A 13132-nucleotide genomic window follows, 5' to 3' on the forward strand; every position below is an offset into this window, starting at 1 on the left:
ATACAAGCTTCAACTATAGGAACTGACAGTCCTGGATTCATATTCATTCAGTCTCTTACTTGATGCGTCAACTTGGGCAAGTTTTTAACTACTCTAATAAGACTATGCTTCCTCATCTGTAAAATTGGGATAATATAGATACATATATTAATATTATACTTACATAAGATTGTAAAGAGTATAATATGAGATAACATGTATAAAATTTCCTGGCAGATACTAAGTGCTCAATTTTTAGCTATCATTATCTTTGTTGATTTTAATGTTTTCCCTTAAATTAGAATTTATCTACTAAGACTTTTATATCTTGTTACACATATTACAAGCTTGGTTACAGACCAAATTTATTTGTGTGGTTAAAAGTTGAAAATTTGCCAAAAGATTTGCTTTGAATGACCTCTGTGTTCCTTCCACCATGCTGCTTTCTTTAAGAGACATCATAGTTTTGTGAGTCTCAGGACTAAAGGGTGAAGAAAATCATACCCTCTGGCATTGATTTCTTGGACAAATCAGTCATTCAAGCAATCTAGATTTCTTCATGAATTGGCTTTAAAATAATGAGTCAGTATCATCTATTTACCACATAAGGGCCCCAAGGGAAACATGAAGATGAAGTATTGGGTTCTTATCACAATGTATTTGCTGTTTAATAGTCAAATATAAGCCCTTTTAAAGGTCACTGTGGTTAGAGGAGCAGTAGTGATTTTTATGGCAAATTAAGTTTCCTTTGGTTGAGCTCTCTTCATTCTTTCTGGAGCTATTTCTCTACTCTTCTCCAGTAGCATACTGGGCACCTACTGACCTGGGGAGTTCATCTTTCAGTATCATATCTTTTTCCCTTTTCCTACTGTCCATGGGGTTCTCAAGGCAAGAATACTGAAGTGGTTTGCCATTCCCCTCTCCAGGGGACCACGCTTTGTCAGAACTCTCCACCAAGACCTCTTTGTCTTGGGTGGCCCTACCCAACATGGCTCAGTTTCATTGAGTTGGACAAGGCTGTGATTCATGTGATCAGTTTGGTTAGTTTTCTGTGATTGTGGTTTTCATTCTGTCTGCCCTCTGATGGAGAAGGATGAGAGGCTTATGGAAGCTTCCTGATGGGAGAAATGACACCACCCTTATAGCAGAAAGGGAAGAAGAACTAAACAGCCTCTTGATGAAAGTGAAAGAAGAAAGTGAAAAAGTTGGCTTAAAACTCAGTATTCAAAAAACAAGATCATGGAATCTGGTCCCATCACTTCATGGGAAATAGATGGGGAAACAATGGAGTCAGTGACAGACTTTATTTTGGGGGGTTCCAAAATCACTGCAGATGGTAACTGCAGCCATGAAATTAAAAGATGCTTACTACTTGGAAGAAAAGCTATGGCCAGCCTAAACAGCATATTAAAGAGCAGAGACTTGACTTTACTGACAAAGGTCCATTCAGTCAAAGCTATAGTTTTTCCAGTAGTCATGTATGGATGTCAGAGTTGGACTATAAAGAAAGCTGAGCACCAAAGAATTGATGTTTTGAACTGTGTTGGAGAAGACTCTTGAGAGTCCCTTGGACTGCAAGAAGATCCAGTGAGTCAATCCTAAAGGAAATCAGTCCTGAATATTCACTGGAAACACTGATGCTGATGTTGAAGCTCCAATACTTTGGCCACCTGATGTGATGAACTGACTGATTGGAAAAGACCCTGATGCTGGGAAAGATTGAAGTCGGGAGGAGAAGGGGATGACAGAGGATGATATGGTTGGATGGCATCACCGACTCAATGGACATGAGTTTGAGTGAGTTCTGGGAGTTGGTGATGGACAGGCAAGCCTGGCATGCTGCAATCCATAGGGTCCCAAAGAGTCGGACACGACTGAGTGACTGAACTGACTGGCTAACTTGGTTGAGCTCAGCTCTGCTGATGCAGACTGGCCAGGCTGGATGGGTGTGCTGTCTGCCCCTTCTCTTCTCCCAACGGTCACCTCCTTGAGGACAGTCGCCTCCTTGGACACCTTGCCTGGCCAGCAATGAGATTGCCAGAACCCAGGAAGAATGCAGTCCTCTTATTTGGAGCTCTATTAAATACGAAGTAAAAAAATATATAGTTGATTTTCTAAAAACTTGTCTACCACCTGTGAGGTAGAAATTAGGGTAACCTTTTGGCAGATGTTCTACTTTTGATGACACAAATATCTTTGGTCTGTAACTACTTTTGTAATAAGTAAGTGCACTAAGATATTAAAGTCTTAATAGATATATTGTAATTTAAGAGAAAACATTAACATCAATAAAGGTACTTTCAGATCAGATCAGATCAGATCAGTCGCTCAGTCGTGTCCGACTCTTTGCAACCCCATGAATCGCAACACGCCAGGCCTCCCTGTCCATCACCAACTCCCGGAGTTCACTCAGACTTACGTCTATCGAGTCAGTGATGCCATCCAGCCATCTCATCCTCTGTCGTCCCCTTCTCCTCCTGCCCCCAATCCCTCCCAGCATCAGAGTCTTTTCCAATGAGTCAACTCTTCGCATGAGGTGGCCAAAGTGCTGGAGTTTCAGCTTTAGCATCATTCCTTCCAAAGAAATCCCAGGGCTGATCTCCTTCAGAATGGACTGGTTGGATCTCCTTGCAGTCCAAGGGACTCTCAAGAGTCTTCTCCAACACCACAGTTCAAAAGCATCAATTCTTGGGCGCTCAGCTTTCTTCACAGTCCAACTCTCACATCCATACATGACCACAGGAAAAACCATAGCCTTGAGCTAAAAATTGAGCACTTAGTATCTATCAGGAAATTTTTATATATCTTATCTCATATCATACTCGTTATTTTTTTAATTTATTTTTTAATTGGAAGAAGATTGCTTTACAATATTATGTTGGCTCTGCCATACAAGAACATGAATCAGCCACAATGACACATATATATCCCCTCCCTCTTGAACACTGTTTACATTTTAGTCACATTTTTGTTGTCTTGGAATACTCTTTAAATTTTAGTCACATTTTCTGTTGTCTTGGCAAAAATTTGATAGGCACATACCACAAGATAGATAATTTTTAATCTAATTTCCTTCCTTCCTTCCTCCCTCCTTTCCTTCCTTTAAATTATTATTATTTTTTTAATTCTTGAAATAGAGATTATCTATTCAAGCTCATTCATAGGAAACAGTGGGGCTAGGAAAAACGTAGGGATTCCTGGTGGCAGATAAACCCTTGAAGACTCTCAAACATAGTCACATACATTTATTAATCACCAAATCTTTGGTTAGCTCTTTATAGAAAGCTTTATTTGATCTCCGCCTCTGGCTTTCTATGCTGTTTATTAGCTCTGTTCCAGGAAACTACAATAGGGCTTCCCAGGTGGCACTAGTGGTAAAGAATCTACCTGCCAATGCAGCAGACCCAGGTTCAATCCCTGGGTTAGGAAGATCCCCTGAGGCAGGAAACGGCAACCCACTCCAGTATTCTTGCCTGGCCAATCCCATGGACAGAGGAGCCTGGTGGGCACAGTCCATAAGGCCATGGAGAGCTGGACACAACCGAGTGATTGAGCACACAGACACAGGAAACTACCATAAACCACAGCAGCTAACCTCTGAGTTCTGTGTCTTTCTCTCACACGAAGTGTCTCTATTTCCCTGTCTCTCCCACTGGACGATAGATGAATTAGAGACAGGAGTAGGTCTGTACTCCTGTACCCTTGCATTTCACTCATAAGAGGAGCTCAGTATCTGCCGGTGAACTGTTGAGCAGGATCGAATTGAATTGAAAAGAACAGCAAGGAACATGGCATCGGTTGTAGCCAGGGAAGTTTCTGAGCTTGATCTGCTGCTCTGGGCTGGTGTGACAGAGGCCAATTTTGCCTAGTCTGTTTAGAATAATTGCCACAAGATTATAATGGTTCTAGGATCTGCAGAGAAAGAATTTCAATCTCTCACATGTCCTGCTCTGAACCTGCATAAAGAGCCCAAGCCCTTCCTACCGCCAAGAGAACACTGAGTTGGTACAGCTTCTCAGAAATCAATGACGCCTTCCAGGAACATTTTTGGTTTCTGTTGTCTAGTCGCTAAGTCATGTCCGACTCTTTTGCAATCCCCATGGACTGTCCATGGAATTTTCCAGGCAAGAATACTGGAGTGCATTGCCATTTCCATCTCCAGAAACATATATTCAAAGAAAATTCATTGTTCATAGTCAGTGGGAGCTATTGCTCAGTGGTTTCCTCAATAAGTATGCTCTGTTCTCTCTCCTACTTGCAACTGATGTAGGTAAAGCATTTGGTGTGTAGCTGCTATGGCATAAGTTCTCCATTTCCTTGCAAATAGGTGGATATGTGACTTTCACACTAATGAGTACCACGTGGTGTAATAGAAACCCATCGCCATGAAATATAGCATTTTTAGAAGGCTCTCTTGCATCAGTGAAGCCCATTTATGCTGCTCAAAATGTTTTTATCTGTCTGCTTTGATGTGGGAAATGGGCATCATTAGTAGGACATGCACGTACTGAAGAGATAAATCCTAACTACACGCTCGTTTCTTTGTGGTGCTCGCAGACCCACATACGTGCAGTTTTATGAATGAAAGGAGATGCTCAGAGCTACCAAAGGGGAAGAGGCAGACACTCTAAAAGACAACTAACATGCTCATCATCTCTCTTTTCTTCTTTGCCTTTGGGTTTCAGAGGAATTTTAATAGATGTTGGGAGGGTATTTGTGAATTTGAGTGGTCCTATTCCAATTTCCACGTAAGAGCAGTAGGAGGAGGAGGAATGGAGAGAGGGCAGACAGAGTGAGCAGAGCTCCCCAAGCCTCTCAGGGCACCATGATGTTGAGGTCACACATGTCTTAAACCCTGTTGAAAGTATGTTAGCCTGCAGGCATTTCAAATTTTAGCCAGTCACAGGAGCAAGTACTTCATTATCCAGCAGGAAACTCGGCCAACTACCACCTGTAACATCTGTATCTGAACGTCAAAGAAATAGAGAGGAAACAGTTTGCCTCTACGATATTGCTCCTCAATCCTGATCAAACATGAGAAAAGGCATCTGAGTGATGCTTAAAGAGTGCCAGTGTGAAAATAAAGTGCCCATTTAAACATGAAGGGTATTTCTGATGGATTGCAAGAATCACTTAATGCTGTCCCAGACTCCCAAAGAAAATTAAGAAGAGCCTCTCAGAATGTGCTTCTGTATTGTTCTTTCTCAGTCGCTCAGTCGTGTCTGATTCTTTGCAACCCAATCAACTGCAGCATGTCAGGCTCCTCTGTCCTTCACTCTTTCCTGGAATTTGCTCACTCGTGTCCATTGAGTCAGTGATGCTATCTAACCATCTCATCCTCCTTCTCTTTTTCCCTTCAATCTTTCCCAGCATCAGGGTCTTTTCAAGACCTGATGAGTCTATTCTTCTCATCAGAGACCACAGTATTGGAGCTTCAGCTTCAGCATCAGTCCTTCCAATGAATAGTCAAGGTTGAGATTTCCTTTAGGACTGACTGGTCTGATCTCTTTACAATTCAAGGGACTCTCAAGAGCCTTCTCCAACACCACAATTCAAAAGCATCAGTTCTTCAGCACTCCTCCTTCTTTATGGTCCAACTCTCACATTTTTTGTTTAACATTTCCCATAAGGCAGAAAAGATCAGCCTTAGCAATGTTTCTACTATGCTTAAGAAAATGGTGACTACTATTTGGGGGAGTTTGAAATATTCACAGTAATCACATTTAAAATTTTTGTTTTGAAGTAATTGTAGACCTACATGCAGTTCTAAGAGATAATACAGAGACATCCCATATAACCTTTATTTAGTTTTCCCCACTGGCAACATCTTGCAGAACGACAGAGCTATAGAGCAACCAGTATACTGACAAGGACACAGTGCAGTGATAGAACATTTTCATCACCACAAGGATCTCTCTTGTTACCCTTTAATCCATCAAACAGGGCATTATCAGTTATTGTCTCCCTGGGAATTCCTTCCAGGGAGTTGACCTTGATTCTTTAGTTAACCTCAGTCCTGAGTTCACTGGTCATTCCCCTGGCCCTCATTCTGGATCAGGAAGATCCCCTGGAGGAGGGCACAGCAACCCACTCCAGTAATCTTGCTTGGAGAATTCCATGGAGAGAGGAGCCTGGCAGGCTACAGTCAGTAGTGTCACAAAGAGTCAGACAGGACTCAGTGACTAACACTTACTTACCTTATCTTCCCTTGGCCCACATACCTGGCACTTCATTGAAAGAGTCATGCCTCGCCCATGTTGCTGTGACTCTGATTCACCCTCTTATTTTCCACAATAAAAACAAACCCATCTCTAATACTTAATCCACAATAGAATGTACAGTAGACCCTCCTCTGTCTCCTCTTTCCTAGTTGAATTTATCCCACTCGACTAACTTTCCCAAATTCTTAAAAACTTTTTTTCCTACATGTTCAAACCTATTTCTTATTACTCCATCACTTTTTTGGTCACTGGCACCTGCTTCCTTCAAGTCAGTGTTACTCTACTTTCTACTCTTTCTGGTATCAGATACTTATTTTAATAACACTCAGAGGTGATGCTATTTATCTGATAAAGGGAAATAAGGTAGATGGATGAGACTAGCCTTCTCTGAGTTTTCAAAAAGCCAAGAGGGAATCCTGACCCCAGATTTTCACGTCATTCATCGAATCAGTGTTCCATTTAAGAGGGATTTCGAGGTAGCACTCTTTGAATGTGAAGTTAGAATGCCTTGGCGACTGGTTTGAAAGAAATGCTTGCTACTTTGTCCAGGGTGAACATGTATTTGTGTGACTTAAAGGCTAGAGGAAGGATTGATTATAGTGATGTTAGCACGCCAAGCTACCTCTTGTGTCACTACAATTCTGAAGAAAAATGCTAGAGAGGCATGACTATAAATATTAAAAAAGGACATCAAGGAACACAAACCTGACCTCAGCAACTTAGGGTGTAACTAGAGCTTAGCCAGAGAAAGTGGGAAAAGGAGTCAAAATCCTAGAAAGCCACGACAATGATGATTTCCACCAAGTGCTTTAAGGAATACAATCCAGTGTTTGTCCTATAGGCATACAATCATATGTATGTGCTAAATTGAAGAGGTGCAAGGTCTAAACTGATTTTGAGTGAAAAATTAAAGACACTAAAGAAAGGCAATTTTATGTTTTCCCCTCTATTCTGTAAACTCTAATTTTTATTATTTGATACTGATTATCTGTTATTATTTCACAAGCATCAAGTAGGCCATCAATTAAGTCCAATGTAAAAAAATATTATCCCATTTAGAAAGAAAGAAGGGGACTTCCCTGGTGGCCCAGGGGCTAAGATTCCACACTCCCAATTCAGGGGGCCCGAGTTTGATCCCTGGTCAGGGAACTTGATGTCACTTATCACAACTAAAGATTCTGCATGTAGATGAAGATTGAAGATCCCACATGCTGCCACTGAGACCCAGTGCAGCCAAATAAGTAATAAATAAATAAATAATGAAGGAAGTGAAGGGAGGGAAAGGAGAGCTTGAGTAATCATTAGTGCTGTTCATCAATGCTTGTGGTCTTTACCAGCCAGAGGTAGAATTCTACTTATTGATTCCCTAGGACGCAGGCACGTTTTTGGCCTGTGACAGCTGAAGCATGTCACTTCTGGCCACCAGCCTTAAGAGCAAAGGTGTGATCCCCACGTGGTTTCCCGCAGTGTGGTGAGCAGTGCTACCGCACCCAGGGAGGCTGCGTCCTGGGCTGAGCAAATCAAGCCAGCTCCTGCCGACCCCGCAGGGACATTTCCTGTGAGGGACAAATACAGCTTCACAGTTTTCAGTGATAAAGAGCAGGGGATGTGTGTTACTAAAACATAACATAGGCTGTCCTGAATGTTAGAAAACAGTAACAGTATGACTTTTGCAGTGGGATGGTAGGTGTTTCTTCATTTCTTCTTTCTTTTTGTATTTTCTAATTTTTCCAATAATGCTTTTTAAATCTATTTCATACTTTTCTAGAATGGGTAAATTTTTTGTAATAAGGAAATGAATTAATTTAAAATAAACCGAGGGAAAGATAAGTTTTATGATTTGAATATATTTATAATTTGAAATATTATATTTTTACGATAAATGCACAAAAATTAATGCCATTTTCTTTTGTTGTTGTTGTGCCAGTTGGGTTATCCTAACACACAGGCACAGATTGAGAAGTGTTTGAGACCAGGAATCTCATGGTGTTACAAGATACTTAAAATGCGTAACCAGAGATAGAGGAAATCATGCTATGTGGATGACGACAAGCACACCTGCAAAAGAAATTTTAAAATTCACAAATCATGAGTTCCCTAACAGCAAGGGGCCAAAACTGCTCCTTTTTCCCAAGAATCTAATGGTTGACACCATTTTCTTGAACCTGGAGTATGTTTTTGGAGCATAGAGTTTAGTTGCCAAGAACTCAAAAAACAAAATGTTATACGGTCATAGTATCAAAGTTTACTGTCTTGAGATAAATCTGCTCCAGCCCCTACGAAATGCACCTCTGTGAGGATGGTGGATCCCCTGGGGTCCTGGGAGACATTTGTGGGACAGACTATTTCTCCTTTATCTGTGGTTTGCTGGTGAGATTAGGCAAAATGAGTAACAATGATGGGCATTGCATAAAAGATGGTTGTGTTTGTTAATTTTTTTCTTCCCTCACCTTTCCCTGTGCATAATACACACACACACACACACACACACACACACTCACTCACCCCATTATGAATAATGCAGTCAGGCTCACTCAAGGATACTAGGGACATTTGCACATTGACCTTATTACACAAATGGGCTTTCCAGGTGGCTCTAGTGGCAAAGAACCCACTCCAGGTAAAGAACTCCTGCCAATGCAGGAGACACAAGAGAAATAGGTTTGATCCCTGAGTCAGGAAGACTCCCCTGGAGGAGGAAATGGCAACCCACTCCAGTATTCTTGCCTGGACAATCCCACGAACAGAGGAGCCTGGTGGGTGACAGTCCATGGGGTCGCAAAGAGTCGGACACGACTGAGTGACTGAGCACACTTATTGTACAGAAGGGCCTTCATTTGAATTTTATAGAAGGGACCTGAAGAAAAATAAGCCTGTGTCAAAATCTCAAAATCAAAGCATAGGATTTTACATGCATTACTGAACATATTTCTTTGCCAATCTGAATGAGAAGCCAACCTCAATAAAATCCTACACCTTTAAGACAGTAGACTCAAAACCAGGATGAATCACAGACAGACAACTGGCAGGTCTCAGCTCTGTTTTATCTTTCAGTCTCTTCTGAAGACAGTGTTGCTGTCTTTGAGAACTGAGTTTCCATAGACTAAAATTAAGACTCTCTAGATTTTTTTTAAAGGTTAATATTTTCTTTGAGATTTTACCTAGTGCCTGTGCAGTATTATTTATAGGGGTTTTCTTCCATTTTACCAAACTAGAAATTTAATAAATAGATTCTCAAGAGAAATAAAAACCTTCTTACTGGCCGTATTCTTACCGAAGGAATGTGTGTAGTTTGGCTGCTCACTGCTCAAAAGCCAATAAACAGGCCAGGTTGGTAGAAAGGAAAGTTTGCTTTATTTCAGATGCTGACAACTGGAGGGGAGGGTAACGGACATTCGTCCAAAAGCCTACTCCTCCCACTCCCACCAGTGGCACCCAGTGGGGCAAGAGCTTTTATCGACAGGAGGAGGGGGGCTACATGCAGAAATAGCAGTCAGCTCTGACAGTCGTCTTCCAATTGGTCATGGGTGGTCTGACCAGCATCATCTTGGTTGTTTTAGGTAGAGTTAATCTTCAGTTCCAGGGTCCATTTGTTCCATTTCTTTGTGGCCAGTTCTCGGAATGGTGGCAGCTCATGTCCTGGGTACAGTCTGGTCATCATGTAGTTAACTTCTCCATCTGATGTTTGAGTATCTACAAGACAGCTCACAGGATGTGGCCCAGAATATTATCTACAGCCCTGGAGAAAGAACTAAAGGTCCTTGACTATGTTTCATGACCATATTATTGTTACTTAGTCTCCTTGCACTGTTTTCCTTTGTTTCCACATTTCTCACTTCTCTGATTAAACGTATTTTTTTACTGAAGTTTTCCACAAACAAAAGGCAGACAGAGGACCTGGTGGGTGGGGCAAGGACCATAGGATTCTGCTTCCTTTCACAACTGGAAAAGATTCTAAAACCCTGGCTTACAGATAAACCCTTTGCTTTCATTCTGCTTCTACAGCCCCAGAACCCACATGTAGCATGTAAGACAATGAATTACAGTTATTTTTAGTTCTGAATTAACAAGCTCAAGAGGCCCCAAAAGACTGAGGTTATTGCTTAGCACTCATTGCAAAGAAAAAACTTCTGGGAAAGGTCTTTCTTTTTAAGAAACCAGTGAATTTTTAGATCCCAAGCTGCACCTAAAAGAGAAAAGAAAATCTTATTAATAACTTTCACCTTTCTGAATTTGCACTTGAAATAGTGTGAACTCTTGACAAATGTAAAATGGGTATAAACATCTTTCCACCCTTACTTGGTGGTTTCATTAAGTTTTCAAAAGATAGAATAAATGAAACAAAAAATACACAAAGACCCGCAGAACGAAGACCTTTAATTGAAATTGTCTAGTTTAAGCTTCAAAATACTACTTTGTACTCTGTAAAATGTCTGAGTGTATGCTAAGTCCCTTCAGTCGTGTCAACTCTGGAGGCTTATGTGCGAGCTAAGTTGCTTCAGTCATGTCTAAATCTTTGCGCCCCAATGGACTGCAGCCTGCCAGGCTCCTCTGTCCTTGAGATTCTCCAGGCAAGAACACTGGAGTGTGTTTGCCGTGCCCTCCTGCAGGGGATCTTCCTGACCCAGGGATCAAACCCACGTCTCTTGTGTCTCCTGCACTGGCAGGCGGGTCCTTTACCACTTGTGCCACCTGGGAAGCCCGTAAAATGTCTAGAAATAGAGGCAAAATTATTGTTTGTCTAGATAGAGGCAAAATTATTGTTAAGTTTTTTTAAAGGTCAACCTTTAAGCACAGTTCCATGTAGTTACATTGGAAACTAGGTCTCAGTGTAGAAAATGCCCAGGGAGCCTATAGACTCAAAGGGTTCTGAAAAAAGTTAATAACTCTCTTCCCTTGTTACTAAAAAAGATCCACACAGGGCATTTCATACACTGCAAGGAGCAGCCAGTGGCCTGAACTGTTAGCTCAGAAAGGAGACTTCTGCTTTCACTCCATCTCGCTAACATTCTACAAAGATGTTTGTTGCTGTAAAATTGACAGCCATAATGTTTGGCAATTCAAATCACGTTAGATGTTTCTTCTTTTTAATTCCATTAACAACAGAGAATGCAATCTTCAGAAGCCCTCCCTCAGGAGCAGAGAACCTGGTGCTATGGGACTAGCTCAGGGTTCATGGTCAAGGTCCTTTGTTCTGTGGGTCTAATTAGCACCCAGAGCAACTTCTCAGTTTCTAAGCTTATGCCCTGAGCTGGATTCTAAAATTAGAAACATTTTAAAAAGTATTTATATTTCCTATATTAAAAAAACTAAATTTTATTTTATAAAAAGCAAATATTTATTATATACTTACATAGTATGTTATACTAACAATATACACCCTTCACGTGTTCATCTGCAAAAAAAGAGGACCTCAGTTAGAGGAGTCTGCTAGCCCATCAGTGAGCGTGTGTCTGTCCCTGGAACCTACTGGGGGAGGGTGAGTCCCGGGATGAAATAAGGAGCTAGTTCTGAAATCGGTGAAAAAGAAGCCGCAAATATTGAACATTGTCAGACCATGAAGGACTTCAGGGAGCCCCAACTCTGAACAGCCTTTGAAATCCTTTTCCACCTGCTTCCTACACAGCCTCCATCACCCAGAAGGTTTAGTTATGGTCATGATCCCTCACCGGGGAGGGCTGGAGCTGGAAAGCCGAGATTGAGGGTAAACAGAGCCATCTTGTAGGGCTCGTGAGAACTGAAGCCTGGGTTCTCTGATGTCACGGAGAATCCCAGCCCCTTCACCATCCAGTGCAAATGTCCCAGTGCAGTGTCAGTGGTCACATGATTGTGACTCAGAAATGTCAGGCCTGATGCATGAGAGTTGTGGAGCTGCAGGGGAACAGAGACACGATGGAACAGAGGGAACCTTAACAAACGGGAGGTAGGTGTGTTTCCCCTCTCTTCCACCATTCGCTGATGTTTCAATTCCTGAGAAGCAGCAGGCCCTCTAGGAGGCGGTCCTGCTAGGCCCATCTAACCTGTGATGCGTGCTGATCACTGTGTGTTTCTCTCTTTCCACCCAGGACAGCTTTCCTGCCCGCTTTGGAGGAGTCCATTTTGTCAACCAGCCCTGGTACATTCATGCCCTGTACACGCTCATCAAGCCATTCCTTAAAGACAAGACCAGGAAACGGGTAATGAAAGCAAAACCCAACAAGGGGAGGTTCAGAGGGACAACTGCAGAGCCCCTCCACTCAGTCTCCCTCTGTCTTTATTTTTCACTATGGTTGTTTTTGTTTTTTGTTTTTGTTTTTGGCTTTTCTGCAGTCCCTGAGCTTTTGAGCCTCAGCTGGAGTTTTGCAAATGGCCTGGATTTAATCAATAATTTAGTGGCACTGGGTTAGTTTAGAGTCCCGGTGACAAACCAAAGGAAGCGTTGAAGGCATGCAAATGCCAGATGCCCCTTTTACAGTAAATGCTTGTCGGAGATGCCAGGTCAAACAGCTTCCTGTTCACCGAATATTTTAAGAACTTACATTTTGTCCTGCGAATGTGTTATCTCTATGAAGAATGTTGATGGTTTGCCTTTTCCCTCATGACTCTTGGGTCATAGCTGCCAGCTCCATCACCCTTGAGGCCGGGAATGCATTCTTCTTTAGAAATAATAATGCTCACAGGAAAAAGGCTTTTAAAATCTTGATTGCATCAGCTGATGACATTTGGGAAGCCAGCATCCTCCAGCAGATTTTTTCCCCCCTGGCATTCTGATTAGCTGAGAAACCCAGCATTCTTTAACCTCTCTGAATCTCTGTTTCCTCATTTATAAAATGGAAAAACTAACACCCACATCACAGAGTGGCTGGGGTAATTTTATGGGACACACAGCATAAAGTCATTCTTGTAGGAGAGACTCCGGAACACTCATTTATCTTTCCTATTTAGCTCTCTTT

General features: G+C 41.8%; 1 protein-coding gene across 1 annotated transcript in view; it reads left to right on the top strand.

Annotated features, from left to right (window-relative positions):
• The window catches only part of CLVS1 (clavesin 1), a 175087-nt gene that overhangs the window by 125455 nt on the left and 36500 nt on the right, over positions 1 to 13132 (top strand). The window contains exon 4 of the mRNA XM_027561058.1: positions 12266 to 12376. Coding sequence (XP_027416859.1) covers positions 12266 to 12376 — 111 coding nt within the window. The remainder of the gene's footprint in view (positions 1 to 12265; positions 12377 to 13132) is intronic.

This window comes from Bos indicus x Bos taurus, chromosome 14, assembly GCF_003369695.1.
Source record: "Bos indicus x Bos taurus breed Angus x Brahman F1 hybrid chromosome 14, Bos_hybrid_MaternalHap_v2.0, whole genome shotgun sequence".
In the NCBI taxonomy this organism is placed as follows: domain Eukaryota; kingdom Metazoa; phylum Chordata; class Mammalia; order Artiodactyla; family Bovidae; genus Bos; species Bos indicus x Bos taurus.